The sequence below is a fragment of the Schistocerca cancellata genome, chromosome 1 (genome assembly GCF_023864275.1).
Source record: "Schistocerca cancellata isolate TAMUIC-IGC-003103 chromosome 1, iqSchCanc2.1, whole genome shotgun sequence".
Taxonomy (NCBI): domain Eukaryota; kingdom Metazoa; phylum Arthropoda; class Insecta; order Orthoptera; family Acrididae; genus Schistocerca; species Schistocerca cancellata.
In genome coordinates this window covers 504,142,992-504,167,728 of record NC_064626.1, presented here as the reverse complement: position 1 = coordinate 504,167,728, position 24,737 = coordinate 504,142,992, and the positions used below count along the sequence as shown (strand labels likewise).

Below are 24,737 nucleotides of genomic sequence, written 5' to 3'. Positions count from 1 at the left end.
TTCAGCCACGTGATGCAGAATTTCTATTCAAGTTTATTTGTGAGTTCTAGTCCTGAACTACTCTCAACCAGTGACATCAATATTGTGTATCAATATTTCTTCTTCCTCTTCCTCTGTATTCTCATGGATGACAATAGGTTGCTACAATGGGGGAGAGAGAGGTGGAAGGATGTGACAGCAACATCATAGAAACAATATATATGGAAGTATCAATGAGTTTGTCCACATAATATTTCCATTTTCTAAAAAATGTAGTTTCTTAAAATTCTTATACAAAATGTGGTTAAAATAGGAAAGTTGAACTTTCACATAACTTGTCATTTACAAGTGAGGGAATTTTTGTGTAGTATAAAACAGTAATGTAAACTATAAAAATAAAGAAATGTCTCACACAACAGGTACTTTTCATACAATAATACAAACAATATTATAAAATCTGTTTAGAAATGCTTTCACTAGTAAAAGTCTTCCTCATTTGATTTTGTAGATCCTCCCTGATTTTTTACTTGGTCTTGATTTCTGTACATCTCGGCAACCTGATGACACAGATAAAACATCAGGATTAGATTTTCATTGAAAATTGACAATGAGCATATGATCACATGAGGAAAAACAAAGACACTACCTGTGATGCACTGGTGGCCTCCTCCACTGATTTGTCTTCTCGAACCCTAAGGAACCTGGGAAAACGTAATGACACTCCCTTTTCTGGATCAACCTGCAAGAAAAATGCTGTTAGCTGGAGACTAAAAATGTACGAACAACAAAAATGCTAATGTTGTCCATTTTTTCTCAGAGTTGTAAACTCATGGTGGCATATTTTTGTAGACTATCCTGACAAATTATACAAATTAAGTACTGTTGAAAGCTCCATTCTATCAGAACTAAATTTTGGGATGCTATTTTCTTACACGTAGGTAGATTCTGCTAAAGTTGAATCACATGAAATGGAATCCATTACTGACAGATTTATGTAAAGTAACAGTCATAACCATCCCAAAAGGAATCATCCCAGCATTCATCTGGAGCACGATATAAAGAAATTAAGTGAGAGTAATCACAATAAATGGCAGATGACCCTCCAGATGTAATCTTTTCACTACAAATTAATAATTTTCATCTTGCCTTCTACGTAAGTATACTGCCACAAACAAATTACTGCTAATTTCCATACATCCATCTCCTAATGGATAATGGGACAGCAGCTGTTTTATTTATGTGTAACAACAATAGACTCTGCAGACTAGTATTTTTTAATTGCAACCAGACACACCATATAGGGTAAGGTATGCACATGCCAAATGTTTCTGCTCGTTTTATTAGATATAGTGATGATGTCCATTTCAAGTGTGATTACCCTGTCTTGCAGAGGAACCTGAAGCTAGAAGTTTGTATAACAGAAAATTGTTGCAATTAAATAAAACTAATACATGACAGCTGATGGTGTTATTGTTGCTGTCTGTAATTACTGCTACCACTACCAATGAATCACAGGCAGGCACTTATGTGTGACGAAAGATAGCAAGTGGAATGATAAGGAGACTGGTGAAAGAGGAAAGCAAGCACGTGGATTCCTGCAGAGTGTAAGAAGCCTATGTAGAGCAAGGATGTACCACCACAATGCAAACAAATGTTATACCAAGCACATTATGTCCTAGTACCCCTGTGTGCCTTAAAAGTGTTGGTAATGAAGAAAACATTGCTGAGTGGGATACAAGCTTGCAACATGAAATTTCAACAATGCAGGGCAGGAGTAAGCAGAATGGATATAGTAAGGAGTGAGACAGTGACAAAATAGTGAAAGAGAAGCTCATGTAAGGAAAGATAGGAAAGAGAAGATTAAAGTAACAAGGACATGCTAAAGGAATGGGAGTTGACACAATACCAAGACAGTCTCATGAAATGACAATAGGAGGCAAGAGAACTAGAGGAAGTCCAAGAGACAGGTGGAACATAAATAGTGAAGAAATATGCGAATAAAAGATAAGAATGACACATGGTGGAGAGGGAAATGAGATGGGAAGAGAGGAGAAGCTGGAGAGGCTTGTTTCAAGCAGACACAGCTATGGGTTGCAAACTGCAGACAGTGATGACTCAAAGCATTTAGTTAACCATAAACTATATCATGTGCCCAACTTTCATCGAATGAAATACTTACTCTTCCAACCAAAAGTATACTCCAATTATTTTAAGAGCGCACCATCTTTCTTACAATCCATGAGCATTATTTAGTATAATCCACATTTTACATTTTGTCCACCTAAACATAAAATTTTGATTTAACCATCATATTACTTACAATGCCTAAAGCAGCTCTATGTGCTGGGGAAAGGGAAAGATCTGCACATTTAATTTCCCACACCTGAGATGCATCAAACCAATGGTCAGGTTCATGGCTACTGTCATATCTGTAATATGGGCGTGGCTTATCTATTACATGTTGTTTGAAGAATTCTGTATGCTTCTGTAGATCTTCTTCACTGAAACCAGTTCCAATCTGTAAAGAAGAAATCAAAATTATCCATATCAAGCATACATTGACAACAAATATACGTGGCTAAAATAAAGAAATTACTATTTATATATGAAACATACCTTACAAATACTCTGGTATTCTTCATTTTCTTTGTCATAACATGCCAGCAAAAAACCACCGTAAGTCCCAGTTCTCTTACCCCGCCCAAGGTAACCACCTATGACAACTACATCCAAAGTGTCTCCCACACCTTCAAGATAATCCTTCTTCAATTTTAGCCAGTTCCTTGATCGCTTTGCAATTTCATATGTGGCCTCTTCATCTAATGTTTTTACCATAAGTCCTTCACAATTTCCTGGAAAATGAGAGGGACACACATTTTTACATAGGGAAAGCTACAAAGCAGCTGTCTCTCCAGTTGCTTGTATTTTCACAACTATTCATATAGTAACAACTACCAGAACTAGGTAAGCAAATTAAAATACCCTTCACAGATTCTTCCAAAAACACTTCCACCTCTTCCATTTTTGTGGTATCCAGATTTGTGGCAAAGAGGAACTCACCCTCAACCTCCTTCATATTGTCTTTCAAAAGCTTACGCCTTTCTGAAAGAGGTTTCCGTACAAGGGCTTCTCCATTTAAGTACAGTAGATCAAACATAAACAAACACACTTGTACTTTGATTTCAGATTCCGTTGCATCCTGGTTTGGGGGAAAAATAAATAAATAAATAAACCTTCCATGCCCTACTTCCTTGACAATGAATAATTTAACCTAAAAGAAACACAAAATGTAATAATTGACATCAAGCATGAAATAGTTATAACTGTTCTACTGGGGAAGATGGTAGGCACAGTCAAATTTTAAAATAATCTCAGCCCTCACTATTTGCCACAACGGGGCCGAAATTAATGAACAGTTTTTGACAAGCACTGGAGAGTATATAATGACAAAACATTTGAATTGAAATAAGTAGAACTTTTTTTGTACTTCTAAGTATTTAAGTTTTAATGATGCTTTGTCATAGGTTCATTATTTGAACCTCACAAAACAGAATTGCGGACATGCAGAGTTTATGTTCTTGCACTAAACCAGGGGTTGTAAACCATTTTTACCCACTGCCCACTTTTGTATCTCTGTTAGCAGACGAATTTTCAAACCCAATGTCTCCACAGCAACTGTGGTTTATAAAGTTGGAAAGAAACTTTATTTTATAAGATTTATAAAGTGGAGATACAACAACTTAAAGTACATAACAATAATTATTTACCTAACAGGTTATGTCATAATTTTATGAAAACTCAATGAAGATGGTTTTTAAATCCTTACTGACTGCTGCCCACTAACATGCAATAGGGAGCAGGTTAACACCACTGCACTAAACCAGAGTAACTTAAGAGTTTTGCTGAGTGAAAGTCCTAACATTTTAGTCAGTGTTAATATAGTATACAACAAGGCTGGGAGAGCCTCAATGGGAAAACAAATTAGTCATTATGCTTTAATGGTTTGATTGTATCACAACTTAAATGAAAGGCAATCCAAGGGACTGTAAACTTGTATTTTCATTTTCAGTATTTCAGATCTTCCTCAACATTTCCTGAGTTGCTGGTAGTGACGTGACTGAATATCTGGAACCATCACCCGCAAAGCACACTGAGCAGTAATTCAGGTAGATCTTGCAAAGACAAAGGAACTATTTGCAAAGTATATCACTGTGATTGATAAGAATATGAACTAGGATAGATTACTACTCACCACATAGATGAGTCATTGAGCAGTGGACAAGCACATTTGAAAGTAGATTTAAAAGCAGACCGTTAGACAAAATAAGGCCAAGGCAATAGTGGCCTTGGGTGTGAGTGTCGTGTGTGTATGTAAATATGAATGTGGGGTTTTACATCTGACAAATGACTTTGTCTGATAGCTTATTCAACACACTACTTTTAAATTGCCTGTCCATTGCTTTACATCTCTTCTCTAATCGTGGTGAGTGGCAATATATCTGAATTCATATTGTTATTCTATCCCAGATTTTCCAATGTTGCATTTGGTAAGAACTGCAAAACTCTTGTCTCTTAAGTAAAAGCAAGACATGTGCACCAAAATAATCTTATTTGTTTTGTTTACTTAATGTATGATGCTTCAATAAAAAATGTCATTGACGGAACAACAATGGTTTATCATATCCTACAGTCCTCCTGGGTCTTATGGTCACAGTAAGTGAGAAACAATCTCAGCTGATTTTACAAGGAACTATGTAAGTTATTAGTTATGTACTAAGGTATGTCAGTCATTTAACTTTTCACCAGTGCTGAAGATGTACATGGAACAGTAAATAAGAGAGAGAGAGAGAGAGAGAGAGAGAGAGAGAGAGAGAGAGAGAGAGTAGTACTGAACTGCAATGCAATTAGTCAAAAGTCTACACAGAATATACAGGGTGCCATACAGAAGGTACTCCATTTTGAATATATCATTTTTTGTGTCAATTTAATGTGAAGCTCATTACACCCTGAAACTGTCTTACATACCACAAAGCTGAGACACAACCCTAAAGAACTTGAATCACAGTGAATGCAACTTACATACGTAACTGAACTGCTCCGATAAACGATTCAATGTGCACTAAATGTACTGAATTGAAATACATAGTCAAACTAAAGAATGAGTAATATAATGTCTTCACTATAAATATTCCATGTCATACTCTGAGAAGATCAGATGTCATAGTTGCCCATGGGAAAAAATTAAGAAGTATTTTACACTATGTTGAACTGAACAACCAAAATATACTCACTTTCCTCTTGCGAGTACTAAGAATCTGGAATGGTAAAATCTGCTTTTTTTCTCGATCCCAAGCAACAGCTTCACAGTCTAATATGCAAGATTTAACTCCTTCAGTCAGTATTTTTGGTAACCTGGACAGAACATCTGGATATTTCGTTGTGTTGTTTTCTTGGTTGCGGCTGTATATACTGGGTTTTCCTTCTTCTGGTATATGGATCTGCGGAGAAAAAAATCCTATGCATTTTCCTATTTTTGGTGTTCTAGACTAGTTCATAAGCTGCCTCCAGCCTGGCTTAGTGTCATAAGCAGTTTATAGATATACTAGCTTAGTGCCTGCTGCTTCTCTCATGTACACTGTACGGCCTGCAGAGATTTTTTAAAAACAAAGATGATGTGACTTACCAAATGAAAGTGCTGGCAGGTCGACAGACACACAAACGAACACAAACATACACACAAAATTCAAGCTTTCGCAACAAACTGTTGCCTCATCAGGAAAGAGGGAAGGAGAGGCAAAGACGAAAGGATGTGGGTTTTAAGGGAGAGGGTAAGGAGTCATTCCAGTCCCGGGAGCGGAAAGACTTACCTTAGGGGGAAAAAAGGACGGGTATACACTCGCACACACAAACATATCCATCCACACATATACAGACACAAGCAGACATGTCTGCTTGTATATATGGTTATACTAGAAGGAAACATTCCATGTAGGAAAAATATACCTAAAAACAAAGATGATGTGACTTACCAAATGAAAGTGCTGGCAGGTCGACAGACACACAAACGAACACAAACATACACACAAAATTCAAGCTTTCGCAACAAACTGTTGCCTCATATATATATTATATATATATATATAAAATCACATTTTTATGTTGTTAACAAATTGCAACACCATCTATGCTTTTCACACTAATTACGACCACGTAAGCATGGTCTTTTTCAAATGTACTTTTGACCAAAAAGTGATTCTGGTATCTGGAGTCCAGAGTTTTTGTTAATCATACCTTTTGCATTCTTGTGGAGATATTTCCATAGCAACTTTCATCCCCTAAACAATATTTCTTTATATCTAACCGAGGAGTGAAACACCAATTTTCATAAATTTAGCTTTAATGAAATGAAACAGTTTCTTAAAAATTTTCATCACTTACCAACTGTCATAGATGTAGCCTTAAAAATACTTTAGCAGTTCTTTAGTAATTAGTTATTTTCAAAAACGCATTCACCAACTATTTTCCCTCCCTCGTGGCTGAATTTCCAAAAATTCTGGAACCAGTACCTTTTTTATTTTCCGACTGAGAAACCAAATACCAGTTTTCACAGTTCTGGATTCAATTTTCCCTTAATAGCAACATACGTTCACGAAGCCTTTCATCCGCTATTTCACCCCCACAGGAATGGAATCTCCAACAACTCCTTCTTCAATGATGCCTATACTATAAGATCCACACCTTCTCCAAACTTTAAGGTTCTCACCTTTGCAGTTTGGGCTGGGCGATGATGAGTCAGTCACAGTAAGTCAGGACAAAGCATTTTATATACAGAGATAAGGGGCAGTCAAATGAAAATAAAACTGATGGAAACAAGTATACTGTTTGTTATTTCAAAAGTAATCACCATAACTATTAATACATTTATTTCACTGCAAGACAAGATGGTTAATGACTTTATGGAAACATGTTTGCTGTTGCCTATGGGACCAAAGTTGTGCCCACGTGTATACTTCATCCAAAGAAATCGATGGCTACAAATTTCTTTCGTCAATACTCCAAAAATATGGATAAATGGGGTGAAATCGGGACTTTATGGATGTTGCATAGAGGTTTCCCAGCGAAACTTCTGCAATGCAGTCGAAACAATCTTAGAAACATGTAGTGCCACTGGTAAATTTCGTTAGGAAGCCCTTAAACATCCTCCATACAGTCCCACTCACTTCCCAGGCGATTCCCATATTTTTAGAGCCCTGAAGAAAGGCATTTGAAGCCACTAATTTGCTTCAGATGAAGAGGTGCACGCCTGGGTACCATCACAGTTCCATGAAGGCATTGACTGTCTCGTCTCTAAGTGGGAGAAATATGTTAATACTCATGGCGATTGCTTTTGAAATAATGAACAGCTTACCTACTCTTTTTTCCATTGTCTTATTTTCATTTGACTGCCCCTTATACCACAAACTAAAGTCCATCATCACAGACTAGGTAACAGGATGAGATGAGTAAGTTTATGCACTAGAATACAGAAGAAATAATCATCTCCATTCTCCATTCAATTCTGGTAACACAAAAGACTATAAAACATTCATACAAACAAATTGCTCATACACTACAACAGGCAGTGCACACAAAAACAAAGAAAAGTTGTAGTTTTGCAGAAACTCTCCAGTAAAGGCCACATTTCATAATAGCTCATGTGGTAGAAGTATGGTTGAAGTGAACAGAATCCAAGTTTCAAGGGGTTTTTAGTTCCACGTACAAACTGTCTTTTTATTTTGCTATGATCATCTATTACTTTAAAAGGGAGAGAGTGGGACAGCAGAGAAAGAGCCTTCCAAGATTGAATGTTCTTATCTACTTCCTTCAATCCCAGCAAAACTGCCACAAGAACAATGCCATTCTTACACGATTTTAACAAACTCTACACTAAGAAAAATTCTGCTTTTAAGGAAAAAACATGAAACTTTCTGCAAATTAAATTCCAGTTTTCATGTAATTCATAACATTTCTGACCGAGTTTCTGATTTCTTTCAGTTTCAAACACATCTTTCATGTTGTATGGCAGCAGTACATAGTAAATGAGTCGGCCAACAAGTATCTAGATCAAATTCCATTGTGGTAATATCGGAAAAAATGTGGAAGAAATCTGAAATCGATTTCCTTCCTGCCTGGTATGCCACCTGACACCAGAGTCATCACTGAGTAACGGAATGCAAGCTGTGAAGTGCTGTCTTTGTTGCTGTCGAATTCATCAGTCTGACTCCTGTGGGGTTACTGCTTGAAAACATGGAAATCTTACGATTCAGAAAATTTGACAATCACCCAAAATGTTGAAGACGATCACAACACAATACTTTCCGACATGGCAAAGAAGTATGATTTGGTGCAATCTCCTTTGTGTGGCATTCTCAAAAACAAGGAACCAGTGTTAAATGCAGAAGCTAGCAGTTCCTGTGGATACAAAAGGAATAAAATTATCATGTTAACGTTCTGTGATGTAGAATCCATTTTTTTTAAAATGGTTTCATAGAATGAGAAATGACAGCATTCCTGCAAATTGAAACATACTGCACAAGGAGGTTCAGCAAGCTGCCCTGACAATGTGTGTTGCAGATTTAAGCGTGCAAAACCATAAAACAATGGCATAATCTCTTATTTCACAGTGCAGATGGGGAGAGTGAAGCTGTGGACAAAGGAAGCGTAAATCATTTGAAGAACATTACATTGCCATAATTAATACAGGGTTGAGTCCAGAGAAGCTTTTAACACAGGTTCAAATGGCTTGTTTTACAATTTACTTCCTGCGCAGACATAGTCTGACAAGGGAGAAAAAGTAAAAAAAGAAAGGCAGCACTATAGTATGTAAATAAGTGGCAGATGGAGGGGATATTTAAATCTCCCATGTGTTTGCAAACACAAAAACTCCACTGAACTGCAGAAGTCATCTACATGCTCCAGACCTGGGCACATTACAGAATGTAAATATGGAAAAGAAAAAATAATGCCTGAATTTCACAGTTAAAAATACAGCTTTTTCAGGTTGAAAATGCACTTTTTCCCAATGAAAATACACAACACCCTGGACGAAATTACATTTTTTCATGTTAATTGACAATATATTTTCCTTTGCAGCTGCAAAACATACCAGTAATTTGAATGGCAATGGTTTCATACACTGGCATAGAACTTCCTGGCACTCACGAGGGGGGGGATTTGGAAGTTTAGCAAATACAGTACGGTAGTTTCTGAACACAGAACACCAACATTTAAGAAGTGCGATGCCCATGCTATGATATGGAAACAGAGGGCATACTAGTTCTCCGAGATGCCTGGCATTAAACTTCGAATTCAGAAAAATATGGCATGATATTATGTATTCTTGCTTCATGGAATACAACTACCAGATGTATTTTTCATTAAGAAAAGCTAAGCTTTCGCATATAGTATTGGCCCTCAAAAAAGGTTTGCTGTTTTTTCCGAGCGTGTGGTTAAACAGGATCCTAAGAGCACAGCTTAAGATGCAGCAGCAGAATGTTTTTGACAAGCATGATTGTATATTTCACTGATGTGCACCGAACATTTTGTGGGTTACCTGGCTGAATACATGTTCCATCGTGCACTTCGACTTTCCCATAGGAAAGACGATTAAGTGTGAACTTGCTCAAGAATTCACATTGAACTTTAAGTATAATTACACTTTTTGCCATTGTTAGTGTATAATTTGTAACCTATGAAGGTATTACAATAAATATGAAAAACTAACCTTGAAGACTGATCTTTTTTAGTACCTGTTGCCTTTAAGACAAATCAAACACAAATGTGCCAGCAAAACTTTAAATGACGGCAGAAATAGCTGGTTTGCTAGGAATGAATTTTTTCGAAGTGGTTGATTCTCGTGTGTTAAGTTTTGAAAGAGTCAAACGCTCAATGACTTAAGAAAGTCATCACACGTTCTTACAAATAGCATAATTCATCTCGCATAAAAGGAAATTTACTGTGAAAGTAACGCTTCTCAAACCACTATTCGTACTATTTTACCGTGACCTACTAGAAATGTAAACAGTTGGGACACCGTGCTCATCGAATGCAGTTTGTTGGTACTTTCTCTTCAAGCCTCTAACAAAATTTGTGTGAAATCCTATGGGACTTAACTGCTAAGGTCATCAGTCCCTAAGCTTACACACTACATAACCTACATTATCCTAAGAACAAACACGCACACCCATGCCCGAGGGAGGACTCGAACCTCCGACGGTATCAGCCCCACAGTCCATGACTGCAGCACCTTAGACCGCTCGGCTTATCCCGTGCGGCAAGCCTCTAACACATTTTACTGTAGGTACATGGTTGTATGTGCACTGTGATTTGTTGTTCTTTGCAACTGAAGTTTTATTTTGTTGTTGTTCTCTCGGTTATGTTTTACTGCAGCAGTATTATTCTGATTGTACGGGCTAAAGTCATATTATTTGTCACAGTATCAGTTCTTACCAGCAATAATCATGGAATTTAACATAAAACTAAAGTGGCAAAAAATTCCCAGAATCCTAGAATAATCCCAGGTATTTCCTAGATGAAAAAATTCCTGGGGCGTATACACCCTTTAATAGATTTTGATAAAGCCAGATACAAAGTAGCAGTTGTCCTGAAGTCAATTACATTCCTTGAAAGGAATAAAGTATTGAGATTCTACATTCTGCAGGCTATGCATTTGTTTATTATTACCTGGAATTGTGTAACACAACAGACTATGTTAAACTGCTTCACAAAGGCCGGTCATGGTATGTTAGTTGCTGTTGAAGACAATATTCCTCCTAAAGAAGGATGGAAAAGGATCACAGATGTCCCTGATAATGTGACATTCCTGGATTTTATTGCTTATGATGACAACATTCTGACTTCCACGTCCAAGATGAATGTGTGAGAGATGTGTGAAATGCTAGTGAACGAACATTATATAGTAGTAGGTGGTGGCGACTATAACTAAGAAGAGGAGGAGGAGGAGGAGGAGGAGGAGGAGGAGGAGGCCACTGAACAGAGTTTCGCAGCTGCTGTGTGAGGTACTGATACTGCCAGGAGCTACTTTTCTTCTTTTAATCTAGATGAATCAATTCTAACAAAACATCAACCAACTGGAGCAACAACTTCTGTCACTACAGTATGCTGGATGGACAAAACAAATAACTCTGCTGATTTTCTTTTCTTTTTTCTTTCTTTCTTTCTTCTTTCTTTTCTTTTTTTAATAAATGTGTGTGTGTGTGTGTGTGTGTGTGTGTGTGTGTGTGTGTGTGTGTGTGTGTGTGTGTGTGTGTGTGCGCGCGCGCGCGCGGAGTTTGTAATTAAATAGCTCTTGCATCACCTGTACATACTTGAATTATGATTCTTTGTCAGTCCTGTGTATCTATGCAAAACTCCAATTTAAGGAAAAATATTTAGGTCTCCAGGGATTTGTACATATATAACAGTCTCAAGTCTTCCGATCTTGTGTGTCCTGAGAGCAGAACATTGTAGATCAAATCATACCTGTATTAACCAAACCAACTCTTTGTCTCATTCAATGCTCTTCAAAACTTTTGTCCCTGTGGAAGTTACGCACGACAAACACTAGTCAATCGCCACAGTTTGCACCTACTACAATCACAATGTAAACCAGCACCTCTGTCATAGCAGCTTTCCTAATCTTCACAGAAATGTGATAACATTACAGAGAAAACATACGAGGTCTGTTCAAAAAATTCCAGAACTTGTACACAAAATTTTTCTATGCTTACCTTTTACTTATTGAGCATGGTCGCTTTTGAAATACTCTCCTCCACAATTGATAACCGGTCCCAATGCCTAGAATGTTCACAGGAGAGCTTCTGTGAAGTTTGGAAGGTAGGAGACGACATACTGGCAAAAGCAAGGCTGTGAGGATGGAGTGTGAGGCATGCTTAGGTAGCTCAGGTGGTAGAGCACTTGCCCGCAAAAGGCAAAGGTCCCGAGTTCGAGTCTCGGTCTGGCACATTGTTTCAATCTGCCAGGAAGTTTTGGCCCCAAAGTAGTTTCCACTTCCGGAAGCAGTTTTTGTATGATTCTTGCTGGATCGCATGAAGTGCGTCTGAGGTCTGAGAATTTTCTCTTATCTCATCTACTGTTGCAAATCTTTGCCCTTTCAATGGGTTTTCAACTTTGGAGGGGAAAGAAAAAAAAACACCTAGGGGCCAGATATGGAGAGTATGGAGGATGAGGCAGCACAGTGATTTCGATTTTGTGCAATGATGAATGTTTGGGTGTGTTATCGTGAAGGAAAAGCCATGAATTGTCTAGCCACATTTTAGGGGGTTTCCTTCTCACATTTTCTTGCAGGCTTCGCAACACATCCCGATAGTACCACAAGCTGCCAGTTTGTCCCTGTGGCACAAATCCATGATGAACTAATCATTCAAAGCCAAAGAAAACTATCAGCATGGCTTTGACATTTGACCTGACCTGACGAGCTTTTATTTAGTCTTGGAGAATCTTTCCCACCCCATTGTGAAGATTGAACCTTTGTCTCGATATCAGAACCATAAACCCATGTCTCATTACCAGTTACAGTTCTCTTAAGGAACATCTTGTTCCCATTTGTGTGATCCAAAAGCTCTTCACTGATTGCAAGGTGAATGTCTTTCTGGGCTTAACTCACTGTGGGACAAACTTGGTGGCAACATGATGCATTCCCAGATGCTGTGTGAGTATTTCATGATATTATCCAACTGAAATGTTAGATTTTGCAATCTCTCGAACAGCCACTCTTAGACTGGCAAGTACAATTTCATCATCGATAGATGTCGCAGATTCTGAACGAGGGTGATTTGAAAACTGTTTGAACCATTTGTAACACGTGTAAGGATTAATCACTCATCACTGTATGCTTCCTGCGTTCAGAGACCTGTAAAAGGTGTTCTTCTAGTTTCATGCAAAATTTAATGCAGACATGTTGCTCTGTAACTCTGCCACCTAGAATTCACAAACTGTGTGATATGATATTCTACTCAATACAGCACTGAACAAAAACTTACAGAAATACAACAATGAAACTCCTGGCAATTACAAATTAAACACAGGCATGTGCAAGGATACCAACCGAATTTTGCTCTAACACACCACTGGTGCAAAATTACAAATGTTCTGGAATTTTTTAAACAGACTCCACATATAATGTCTGCAGTGCCTGAAAATTTCATCCTATTAACCAGAGAGCTATTTTTTTTTTTTTTTTTTTTTTTTTTTTTAAACTGTAGGCAATGCACTGGTTGTCATGCAGTTCATGATGTACCCACCAAGAAAAACCAGTTGCCAATATTTTTTACCATCCTATCCTTTAAACTCTTTTTTAAATAAGCCAAACCTAAATATTTTGTTGCTGCACTGTAAATTGCCTATGTTATGTCTAAGGTGAACAGGATGGTTTTGTCTGATTATAACTACAGAGTGGAGCAAAGCCTGCTGTTCACAAACCACCTGCTTTACCTTAATTCAATCAAAACTTAGGATAGACAGCATAAACAGATGTTACCTCTTATTCCAAAACAACAATTTATGACAATAGGCTACGTACTAGCTTCAAGCACTAAAGTGCTATACTAACCATAGTCCTCAGCAGTTACTGGCTGTCACTGAACATACGGAAAGACTTCAGAACCAGTAGTCCGAGGCAACAGATACAGGGTCCTTATAACAATCAATGAATGGAATTTTTGTGCAATGAATAAATAAGTCAAGTCAGTCATCAAAACTCTGTCCACTCACTGTTTATGAGCAGATAATTTTACACCCTGTCAGTGACATATTCCACAACATATTGTGTGTGCACATGTGCCTGTATCTGCAGTTATCCCGTTAGAAAATTCTACACCATTTCGAATTTTCTAAATAATAATAAAAATAAAGAAAAAATTGCAGGTAGACATCCTGAGGACAAATTCTATCAACAACAACAGTGAATAACAGAAAAATCAGACTAGGACAGGCTGGAAAGCAATACTACTTGATTAACTTTCCAGAACCCCCCCCCCCCCTCTTCTTTTCCCCAAAGCTCCTCCTCCTCTTCAAACTCCATTGTAGGAGGTTCTCAATTGTTATTCATCCTGTATGATCAAATGCTGCATCTGAACTTTTCAAGCAGAAACACTTCTGTTATTGCAACCATTCTCCTGAACCAATGGAAACATTTGCCACTTGAGACAATGCCCACGTATTCCACATTCGAGTGACCTAGTTGTGTCAATATGCTGTAGCTCTTCTCTTGGCAACAACTTTTGACACACTATTCTATAGTGCTCTCATTTACTTTGGAGCCTTGTAACTACACTGGTCTCTTACACTTTTTGTGAACTTAATCGGTGGATTCTTCTGGAGTGTTGAAACTTGTGCTCGTGATAAATTACTAGTTGTGTTATGGACTTTAACATTATGACCTTTACTGAATTATTGTATGTTCATGGTTTCGAGTATTTAAGGCTGTTTCAGCCCATAACTGGCTCATTACTGTTTATGCTGTGTCATTAAATTAGTGTTGATGAAAAAATCACTTGGTATGATACTAAATACATAACTGTAACTGTTTGTGGCAAGAAAATGAAACAAAACTAACAAACAAAAGTGCTAAATTACAGTTTGATTTTATTTGCAATTTAAAGCACTAAAAGAGGAAAATAAAAAGGGATGTTACTGTCTACCAAATTTTAAGGAATATTTAGGGTAAAGTGAAACTGAATTACTGTTTACAATAGCTGATTAAATATTTTCTTTCCTTCTTACAAAAAATGTAAATACCTGTGCACGTTCTCCATCATATTTCCATTCACATGTAAATTTAAGGCCTTCAAAACGCTGCAGAACCTCTTGAACTCCTTTCGTTGGCTGAGCAAGCATGGGCTTCAGAGGCACCCCAGGAGTGATGTGGCAATGATCTGGCAGAGCCTTCACACCTTCTTTTAAGAGTACTGGTACGATTTTGTCATAGTTTGGACATTCACTGAAATTAAAAAGTTTATTTGAAATGAAATTTTATAACAAAATGAAAACAAAAGAAAAAGTATTCATACTCATAGCTTTCGTGTTATGTAAAAACAAACTTTCCTCTTTGTAGATTACAGTTTGACTACTTAATAATATTTGCAATGCAAACTGAAAAATGAAAACAACTCCCGTTTCTTAACCTTATTATAGGTAGTTGGGCTCCCACCAATGCCACAACAGTAACATTTAACCTTTTCACACTTACTTACTTACTTTATACACGGCATTTAAAAGACCTTATTTATTTAATCTTGTTGATATCATGAATAGGAACTGCAAACAGATCCTACGAAATGATTTGTACATTTAATTAGTGGCACCTTATCATTACTTCATGTTGTATAAGCATTGTCGTAAGGAATTATTTGAAACTCATCAAGTGAAAGAAACAACCCAGACACATGAAAATTTTCAGATTTAACAGATGTTTTCTACAAAGTAGTTTTTATCACTCTGATGAAAAAAGAATATGATCTCTTCTATGAAAGACAGTGAAGCATTGGTACTCCAACTTCTCACCAGTTCTACTTACGATCAGGAAAACACCGTTTTAATTTTTAGCCATTTCAGATTATTTTTTGCCAATTTTATTTTATTTTCTGATGGCTTATTTTTCAGTTATGTTCTCTTTTATTTTTGTTATATTTCACTGTTTTTCAATCTTATGTCAAAAACAAATATATACCTATCAATTGTAATTATTGACATCACAAGGCTCATTCGAATGCATCACAGTGTACTATTCACATATAAATGACATTAAAAATGTTAACTGAGTTTCGCTCTCTTGTACTAGCACAAAGTGAAAGTACATGGGGTAACATAACACACTTTCTGGAGTTGACAGTAAATAAATGGACAGAAAGAAAATGTACTCCGATCATTCAGTAAAGTGTATTCAGTTGAAAGTTTGTGTGAGTACAATGTACACCAATGAAGATGAGGATAGAATTTCTAGTTCGTGGGATGAAAGATTTAAAAAAATGAATGCAGATGATTTGGAGAAATAATTTTGTAATGTTTGAATACAGTGCTAGTAGTGTACTACTTGACACAGTCACAGCAACTGAATATCTAGGTGCAATGTTACTAAATGATGTGAAATGGTAAGAGCACATCAGGATGGTAGTTGGGAAAGCGACTGCTCAACTAAGTTTTATTGGGAGGATTTTGCGAAAGTGTAGCTCATCTATAAAGGAGACGGCATGCAGAATGCTTCTGCAACCTACTGTTGAATAGTGCTCTAGTGTTTGGAATTCCCACCATGTCAGATCAAATGAAGACATAAAAGCAATTCAGATTTGTTACCAATAGGTTCCATCAGCATGCAAGTATTAAGGATATGCTTGTGAGCTCAAATTAGAATCCCCGGAAGGAAAACTATATCTCTCTTCGCGTGGCGCTATTATAGAAGTTTAGAGAACCATCATTTGAGGCCAACTGCAGATCGATTATACTGCCACAAACATACATTTTACCTAAGGTCAATGAAGATAAGATGCGAAAAAATTGTGCTAATACAGAGCTCGTCTTTCCCTTGCTCTATTTGAAGGTGGAACAGGAGAGGAGATTAGCAGTGGTATGTGATATCCTTTGCCATGCACTGTACAGTGGCATGTGGAGTATAGATGTAGATGTAGGGTCTTGCCAGGATATCACTCTCTGTACAGCTGCTCTGCCTGAATAGCATTACGCCTACCATAAACCATAATAAAAGTGAAGTTATGAATATGTAGTTTTTAATCAAGGACTTCCTTTACTGTTCATTTCATAATGTTGGAAAGTACTACACTACTGACCTACATAACCCGTCTCATAAATAAGAAAATATTATTGTTTTACTTATTGTTAACTCTAGCAAGTTGATGAGTTACATTACGCAGGGTACCTGCACTCTGAAGTGGTACACGAGAGTCAATGTCAGTTTTATGTTGCATTTTTAATAACAGCACATTCATGTGATTGGAACACAGTGATATGTTCCAGTGTAGGTCTTGAGGAGAGGAAGTGGATTACTGAATAAAAAATACAGGGTGATACTTAAGAAATTACATACTGCTGTTTATTTGTTCTGTATCCAATTTGCAAGAAAAACAATCCTGAAATTTCCTGGCGGATTAAACCTGTGTGCCAGACTGAGACTCGAACTCGGGACCAAGTTCGAAACTCGGTCCGGCACACAGTTTTAATCTGCCAGAAAGTTTCATATCAGCGCACACTCCGCTGCAGAGTGAAAATCTCATTCTGAAAACAATCTTGTTGGCTAATGTCTTCTTGTAGCTAAACAACATCTGCTTGATACACCTCCCCCCCCCCCCCCCTCAGACACATAAGTTATTTGGAATGGGAATGATAAATGGAACACACTGTATTAAAGTGCTGACAGTATATTGTCTTCAAATACAGATCTCAAATTACGAGAATGCTTTCTGAGCGAAACTACTGCTTGAAACGTATATTTGAACATGAAAACCAAACTGTCTTTATTACAACAGCAGATATTTGACAAAGGGCATATTTTCCACTGGCATGAAAACTTGCTATTTCACTAAATTCGGAAAGGATCTGTATCTCTTCAGAGTATCTACACCACAGAGACCTGTCATTCCATGTATATGTAACAAGCTCTTTGCCATACCATCATCAACAGACTTCACAATTACTACCCTATAATTGAAACGACCTACTGCTGTGAACACAGACTTAGAAGTTGTCAGGCTAGTTTGAAGCTGCAATGCAATGGCTTTCACTGTTTCCTTCAGTTCTGTCATACCACCTAATGTTTTTCAAACGTTTGCAAGTTCCATCATTTAAAATATTTTTCCCATAACAATGCACTCATTTCAAATCATTTTAACTTGAAGCAGATGTTACAGTTTTAGCCACTGACATTGTATTTCCTGAAACTTCTGCACAGCAAACCGAACCAAAAATCACGTCTTTTAGAGAGAGATTTAGTCCTGCATATCGATTAAACCACATATTTTCATAAGTCTTAAGTGTAAATAGCAACCAATCATAGCACAGAACACATGGCATTACACAAACACGTTTCTGGCAGTAGAAGAGAACACTGAAAATGTTTATCGCTGTATTTACCCTACTCAAAAATATTTTTAATATTTTGTGAAGTGACGATAGTCTGAGGAAAACGAGATGCCCTGTTGATTTATGTGTTTGCAATGCTTAAGTACCGTATTTGGTGGATCTTTTATTTATACATGCATACTAGGAAAACATGCACCACACAAAAGATCTCTCCAGAATGCAACATTTACCCTACAATTTGTTGTATGAAAGGGTCAGAAAAGTTGACTTTGGTAGTTTAAGTTGTTACCTGCTGACGCCACACCTACGAAACAGTTTTTTAAATAGGAAATGAACAGTCATTTTCAGTTTATATACATATCTCAGACTTGACAACAAAATCAAGACCCAATGTAAAAATTAAATAACTATTTCAGCAAGAAGTGCACATTTCATATTATGTCAGTAAAAATTACTCATTACTCGAAATTTACCTGTCGCTAGTAATACAACTACAACTGATTTTATGTTTACCACAAGACAAAATGATGAAGGAATTCTTCTTTTGCTTACAATTAAACTCTGAAATGAGGACCTGTGTATGCCAAGCAGATCTGCAATAATTCTGGATTTGTGGAAGGCTTGGCTACTGGACAATATGCATGTTTCTACAACTAACTGAATCCTAGACTTTTAATTGTTGTTCCAATGGATGTATCTAATAACTCAATTTCTCCAAAACAAATTTTTACTCTGCTATGAAGTGCACGCTGATTTGAAACTTTGCCCATCACATTTTGAGTCCTTTAGAGTTAATGGACTATACTTAAGAATGTTACAAATTTCAAATTTTTACACAGGACAGCTATTAATTCTGCTTTAGACTTTTATTTACATTTTAGATCCTTGCAAAACATTCTGTACCTTACGCGGTGTTATAAAAATTGGATATCATGGAAAGGACTTAGAATTGTTTATTTTAAAATGTATTAATTTTAAAGTAATAGTATGTAATAATCTTCAATTGTTATGTTTCTGAAATAATCTATACAACTGCCATTATGAGAAAACTCTTAATACGAATGGTGTCACCTTCACTAATGAAGAAGTGTTCATCCTGTAATTTATAAATGCTATTTTGTTCTATAGTGTTTGCGTTTGATGTTCCACTGATGGTGAGGCCATAACAGACTGATTGAAGGAAGATACTGGAAATTTTTACAATGACATTGTTTTAAAAACAAATTAAATTTTGTTATTGATGGGAACTGTTTTTGGACGTTTGGTGAGTTTTCATTCCATTTGCTCTAATAGTCTGTTAATTACCATCATTTAAAGATTCTGTGAGCACTAAACAGTGAATATGACTGCAAAACGTCTCCAGGGTATAATTTCATATGGTTATGAATTGTCATCAATGCCTACACAATGTGAAGATTGGCTTAGAAATGTATCTGGCAAAGAACCTCCATCTCAAATAACGATTCTTAATCAGTACAGCGAATTCAAAAGAGGGAAGTTTTTTCTTGGTGATTAATTTCTTGAAGGATGCCAAGGAACTGCTGTTACTGATAAAAATATTACCAATGTTCGAGCAACGCTTGAAGAAGATCAACAGACATCTTATGAATTTATATGGATGACTCTGGGCATTGATTTGAGTCAAAACCAAAACATTTTACGTCAACAGTTTCAGTTGAGGAAACTTTGCTGTCAATGGATTTCACAAGATCTGACTCCTGAACAAATACAACAATGCATTGATTGGTGCAGAAGAACTATGGAAGAATTCCAATGCAGCACTTCAAATTTGGTTTGTAATATCATTAATGATGGATCACTGATTCAACATTATGATTCTGAAGTCAATTGGCTCAATGGGTCTTTTGAACAGAATTTACACCTGTAAGAATTCGATGAATTCACAGTGCTGGTAAGAAGATAGTTGCTAGAATTTTGTTTCACAAACTGCCCTTAATATTACAATAGCATTAGGAGATACTGTTACCATGTTTCGAACACAAATGATGTTTACTGCGTTAATTTTTGAAAAAGGTTTAGAGGCAAAAAGAAAATAAAGAAATTCATCACAACAATGCATCATCACACACAGCAAAACTAACAACTGGGTATCTGGATGTACTAAAGGTCAGCGCCACAGGCACTTCACCATAGAGCACTGATTTCTCTTGGTTTTCAAAAATTACAGATAAAATGCATGCATTCACTTTTTCATCATAAGAGGAAGCAGTGGAACATAATAAAAACTTGGTTTCTCAAATGCCTCATGAAGAGGTGACCGATTTCATCAAATGAGAAAATGTACTGATGTTAAAGGGAAATATTTTTGAAAACAATAGTCATTCAATTTTTTTAAGCTGTTCCTTTTTTGTTTTTCTAAAAATTTGTCAGTGATGCCCTAATGTGCTAAGTTTTGACAAAGTAAGTCATCCAAACATCTTCATGGAATGATTCGACAGTTCATAGAAACCTTAATCAGGATGATCAAGAAGTCATTCAGCACTGCATCCAACAAAATACAACACCAGCATTTTGTTTCTATGCCACATCACATCACTTTGTTATGGATGATATCTTCACATTTTTGATTGGTCTGCAGTAGCATCCTGCAACTACACATATTGCCTTCTATTTGCAATCTCTGATAGTATGACTTGAGAAGAAATTTCAAACAAAATTGTTTATATCACAAAACTTTCTTTAATGCAACAATGGAAAACAGTGATTCTGCTATTGTAAGCAAAACTTATTTACATTTAAATCACAAAGAGTGGTAATTCCTGACTATTCTACATATACTCAGAGCAAGACTTCTGGAGATGAATACCTCCATGGCCATTACAACAATCTGAATGTTTATTGAATAACTCTCACATCCGTGCTACAGAACACTTTTTGTATGTTTTACTGGGGAAGATTTAAATACAAACTATGCTCTCGGTCCATCCATATGCTGTCAGTTTGATCACTGAAAACACAATGGTCAGTTGAATGGTGATTGAATAGTCTTCCATTAGGTACAGACAAATGTCATCAGTAGGTAACAAAACCCAGGAGAAAATCACACAATGTGGAGTCATTGTCAATAGATAGGCAAGAGATCATGATGTAAACATTAGCTGGACGACAGACGAGACCACTGCAATGCACAGCAACCCTTAATTCTGCTGCATGTGTTTTAGCACTTCACCTGGTGCCAGCAGATGTATCCTTCCACAACGCACATAATGACCTCTTTGGAGGTACCCATAATTATATAGGATTACAAGATCAAGGAATACTGAAAGGAATGTGGTGTTTCTGCTAAAAACTCCAATAATTTCAAAGATAAACTTCAAATCAAGGGAACATTAACATATGTATGGCAGTGACTGTACCTTGATGTTAACAGGAACGGATGGTATGGTTGATGTCATCTACCACTACTGTCTTTGTAACTGCTTGCAGAACTTCGCGTAGGATACAAAAGTGACATGCCAAGTGTCACGAAGACATGCTATCATTACAATGCGGTGCAGACATTTGAGTCAAATGATACATAATTCTCAGAGTGGGACATTTCAGAAAGGATTTTTCTTCGTTTTCTTTAGAACAGTGGCCTAAATGCATAAAAGATTGATTGAGCAATGGAAAGTCCAGGATGGACTGACAACAATATGGAAAGGACAGATCACTGCTCACATCGAGGGGGTGTTAAACAATGGAAAGACCAAGGTGGAATATCAACAGTTATGAAAAGGACAGAGTGCTACTCACATTATGAAAAGGATAGACTGCTACTCACAGTAAAGATGACACACTGAGTTGCAGACAGGCACAAAGAATAGATGTTACACACTTCAGTTTTGGCAAAAGCTTTTTTCAGGAAAGAATACACACACACACACACACACACACACACACACACACACACACACAAGCACACACACACAAGCACTATCTCCAGCCACTCTGGCCAGCTGGTGTCTCTTCGTTCTGCCTGTCTGCAACTGAAAGTGTGACCTTTAAGGTGAGTAGCAATCTATCCTCCTCATATTTTTACTATATATGTAAAGGCCTACTTGTGTCTGTGTATGTGTAGATGGATATGTGTGTGTGTGCGCGCACGTGAGTGTATACCTGTCCTTTTTTCCCCCCAAGGTAAGTCCTTTCTGCTCCCGGGATTGGAATGACTCCTTATCCTCTCCCTTAAAACCCATATCCTTTCGTCTTTCCTCTCCTTCCCTCTTTCCTGATGAAGCAACAGTGGGTTGCGAAAGCTTGAAATTTTGTGTGTGATGAGTAGCAGTCTGTCTTTTCCATACAGTTGTTAAAAGCTGGACTGCATGTGTACGATCAATAACTGACTAACTTCAGCAAACTGGAATAGCCTTACCTCACAACCTAAGTTTACACAGTATTTAATTTGAATATCAATTGTACATAAGACATGGTTCTGACACCACCATTTGTTTAACAAGAGACACACTAAATTATTAACACAGCAACTTTAAAACTTTTATTCTGCATGATGATTCTTCACTACAAAATTTTATTTCTGAAAACTACCAATATGCAAACAAATTAACTGAATAACATATACAAATATATTATTTTTAGTTTCAGGTTTTGTGGTATATGCAGTTACTTAGAATTTTTAAATACCGTCCTCGTTTTGTCTTCTTGTGCCCAACTTCAATCAAACTGCAATAAATAGTGATTCCATACCAATAATAACTGGCATTTTGTGAGGGACACTATTTAAAATTACCATCTATGTATTTAAGTCTGAATCTGGCCTTTAGCTAACAATAATGTTACTTAAAATATCTTTTTAACACACATACACTGAGGAACCAAAGAAACTGGTACACCTACCTAATATCGTGTACAGCCCTGTGAGCACACAGTAGTGCCACGTGGCATGGACTCAACCAATATCTAAAGTAGTGCTGGAAGGAATTGACAACATGAATCCTGCAGCGCTTTCCATAAATCCGTAGAGTACGAGGGGGTGGAGATCTCTTCTGGACAGCACATTGCAAAGCATCCCAGATGTGCTAAATAATGTTCATGTCTGGGGAGTTTGGTGGCCAGCAGGAGTATTTAGACTCAGAGGAGTGTTCCTGGAGCAACTCAGTAGCAATTCTGGACATGTGGGGTGTCACATTGCCCTGATGGAGTTGCCCAAGTCCGTCAGAATGCACGATGGATGTGAATGGATGCAGGTGATCAGACATGATGCTTACATACATGTCACCTGTCACAGTCATATCTAGACATATTAGGGGTCCTGCATCACTCCAACTGCACAATCCCACATCATTACAGATCTTATACCAGCTTGAACAGTCCCCTGCTGACATACAGGACATATGGTTTCATGTGGTTGTCTCCATACCCATGCATGTCCATCCGCTCAATACAATTTGAAACTAGACTTGTCCGACCATGCAACATGTTTCCAGTCATCAATAGTCCAATGTCGGTGTTCATGGGCCCAGGCGAATCGTAAAACACTGTGTCGTGCATTTATCAAGGGTACACGAGTGGGCCTTCGGCTCTGAGAGCTCATACCGATGATGTTTCGTTCGATGGTTCACACGCTGACACCTGTTGCTGGCCCAGCATTGAAATCTGCTGCAATTTGTGAACGGGTTACACTTCTGTCACACTGAACAATTCTCTTCGATCGTCATTGGTCCTGTTCTTGCAGGATCTTTTTCCGGCCCCAGCAATGTCGAACACCTGATTTTTTTTTACCCGATTCCTGATATTCACTGTACACTCGTGAAATGGACATACGGGAAATCACCACTTCATCACCCTGGAGATGCTGTGTGTCATTGCTTGTGTGCCAACTATAACGCCATGTACAAACTCATTTATATAATCTGCCGACCTAACAACTGCACCAGAGACTTGTCTTATATAGGTGTTGCCGACTGCAGCGCCGTATTCTGCCTGGTTACATATCTCTGTATTAGAGTATGCATGCCTATACCAGTTTCTTTGGTGCATCAGTGTATTTTCAAGCAGCGATTATTTTCACTGCTCTATTAAAACGCCTTTTGATAAAACTGTTGACAGGACACACTTTTTCATTATACCTGCTTCAGACAAAATGAGAACTGGTTTCAAGTTCTCTTACAAATCAGATGTGTGTGTTTATCACCATAAGATAGAAATATTTTTAGGAACTTAATGCAGAGTTACATTTGTTTTGTTTACAACAATTGTCCTCCCTCCATGAACCATGGACCTTGCCACTGGTGGGGAGGCTTGCGTGCCTCAGCGATACAGATGGCCGTACAGTAGGTGCAACCACAACGGAGGGGTATCTGTTGAGAGGCCAGACAAACGTGTGGTTCCTGAAGAGGGGCAGCAGCCTTTTCAGTAGTTGCAGGGGCAACGGTCTGGATGATTGACTGATCTGGCCTTGTAACACTAACCAAAACAGCCTTGCTGTGCTGGTACTGCGAACGGCTGAAAGCAAGGGGAAACTACAGCCACAATTTTTCCCGAGGGCATGCAGCTTTACTGTACGGTTAAATGATGATGGCGTCCTCTTGGGTAAAATATTCCGGAGGTAAAACAGTACCCCATTCGGATCTCCAGGCAGGGACTACTCAAGAGGGCATTGTTATCAGGAGAAAGAAAACTGGCATTCTACGGATCGGAGCGTGGAA

General features: G+C 37.5%; 1 protein-coding gene across 3 annotated transcripts in view; it reads right to left on the bottom strand.

Annotated features, from left to right (window-relative positions):
- Positions 1 to 222: 222 nt before the first annotated feature.
- Positions 223 to 24,737, bottom strand: part of LOC126178163 (DNA ligase 1) — a 132,442-nt gene continuing 107,927 nt past the window's right edge. Inside the window, exons 10-16 of one of the 3 annotated variants that reach the window (XM_049924511.1) lie at positions 14,776 to 14,977; positions 5,271 to 5,477; positions 2,962 to 3,178; positions 2,596 to 2,831; positions 2,300 to 2,497; positions 626 to 718; positions 223 to 536 (exon numbers count right to left, since the gene is read on the bottom strand). In XM_049924511.1, the coding sequence (XP_049780468.1) occupies positions 456 to 536; positions 626 to 718; positions 2,300 to 2,497; positions 2,596 to 2,831; positions 2,962 to 3,178; positions 5,271 to 5,477; positions 14,776 to 14,977 (1,234 nt within the window). In that variant the 3' untranslated portion in view covers positions 223 to 455. The remainder of the gene's footprint in view (positions 537 to 625; positions 719 to 2,299; positions 2,498 to 2,595; positions 2,832 to 2,961; positions 3,179 to 5,270; positions 5,478 to 14,775; positions 14,978 to 24,737) is intronic. The other 2 variants (XM_049924510.1, XM_049924512.1) reach the window with 2 other exon arrangements.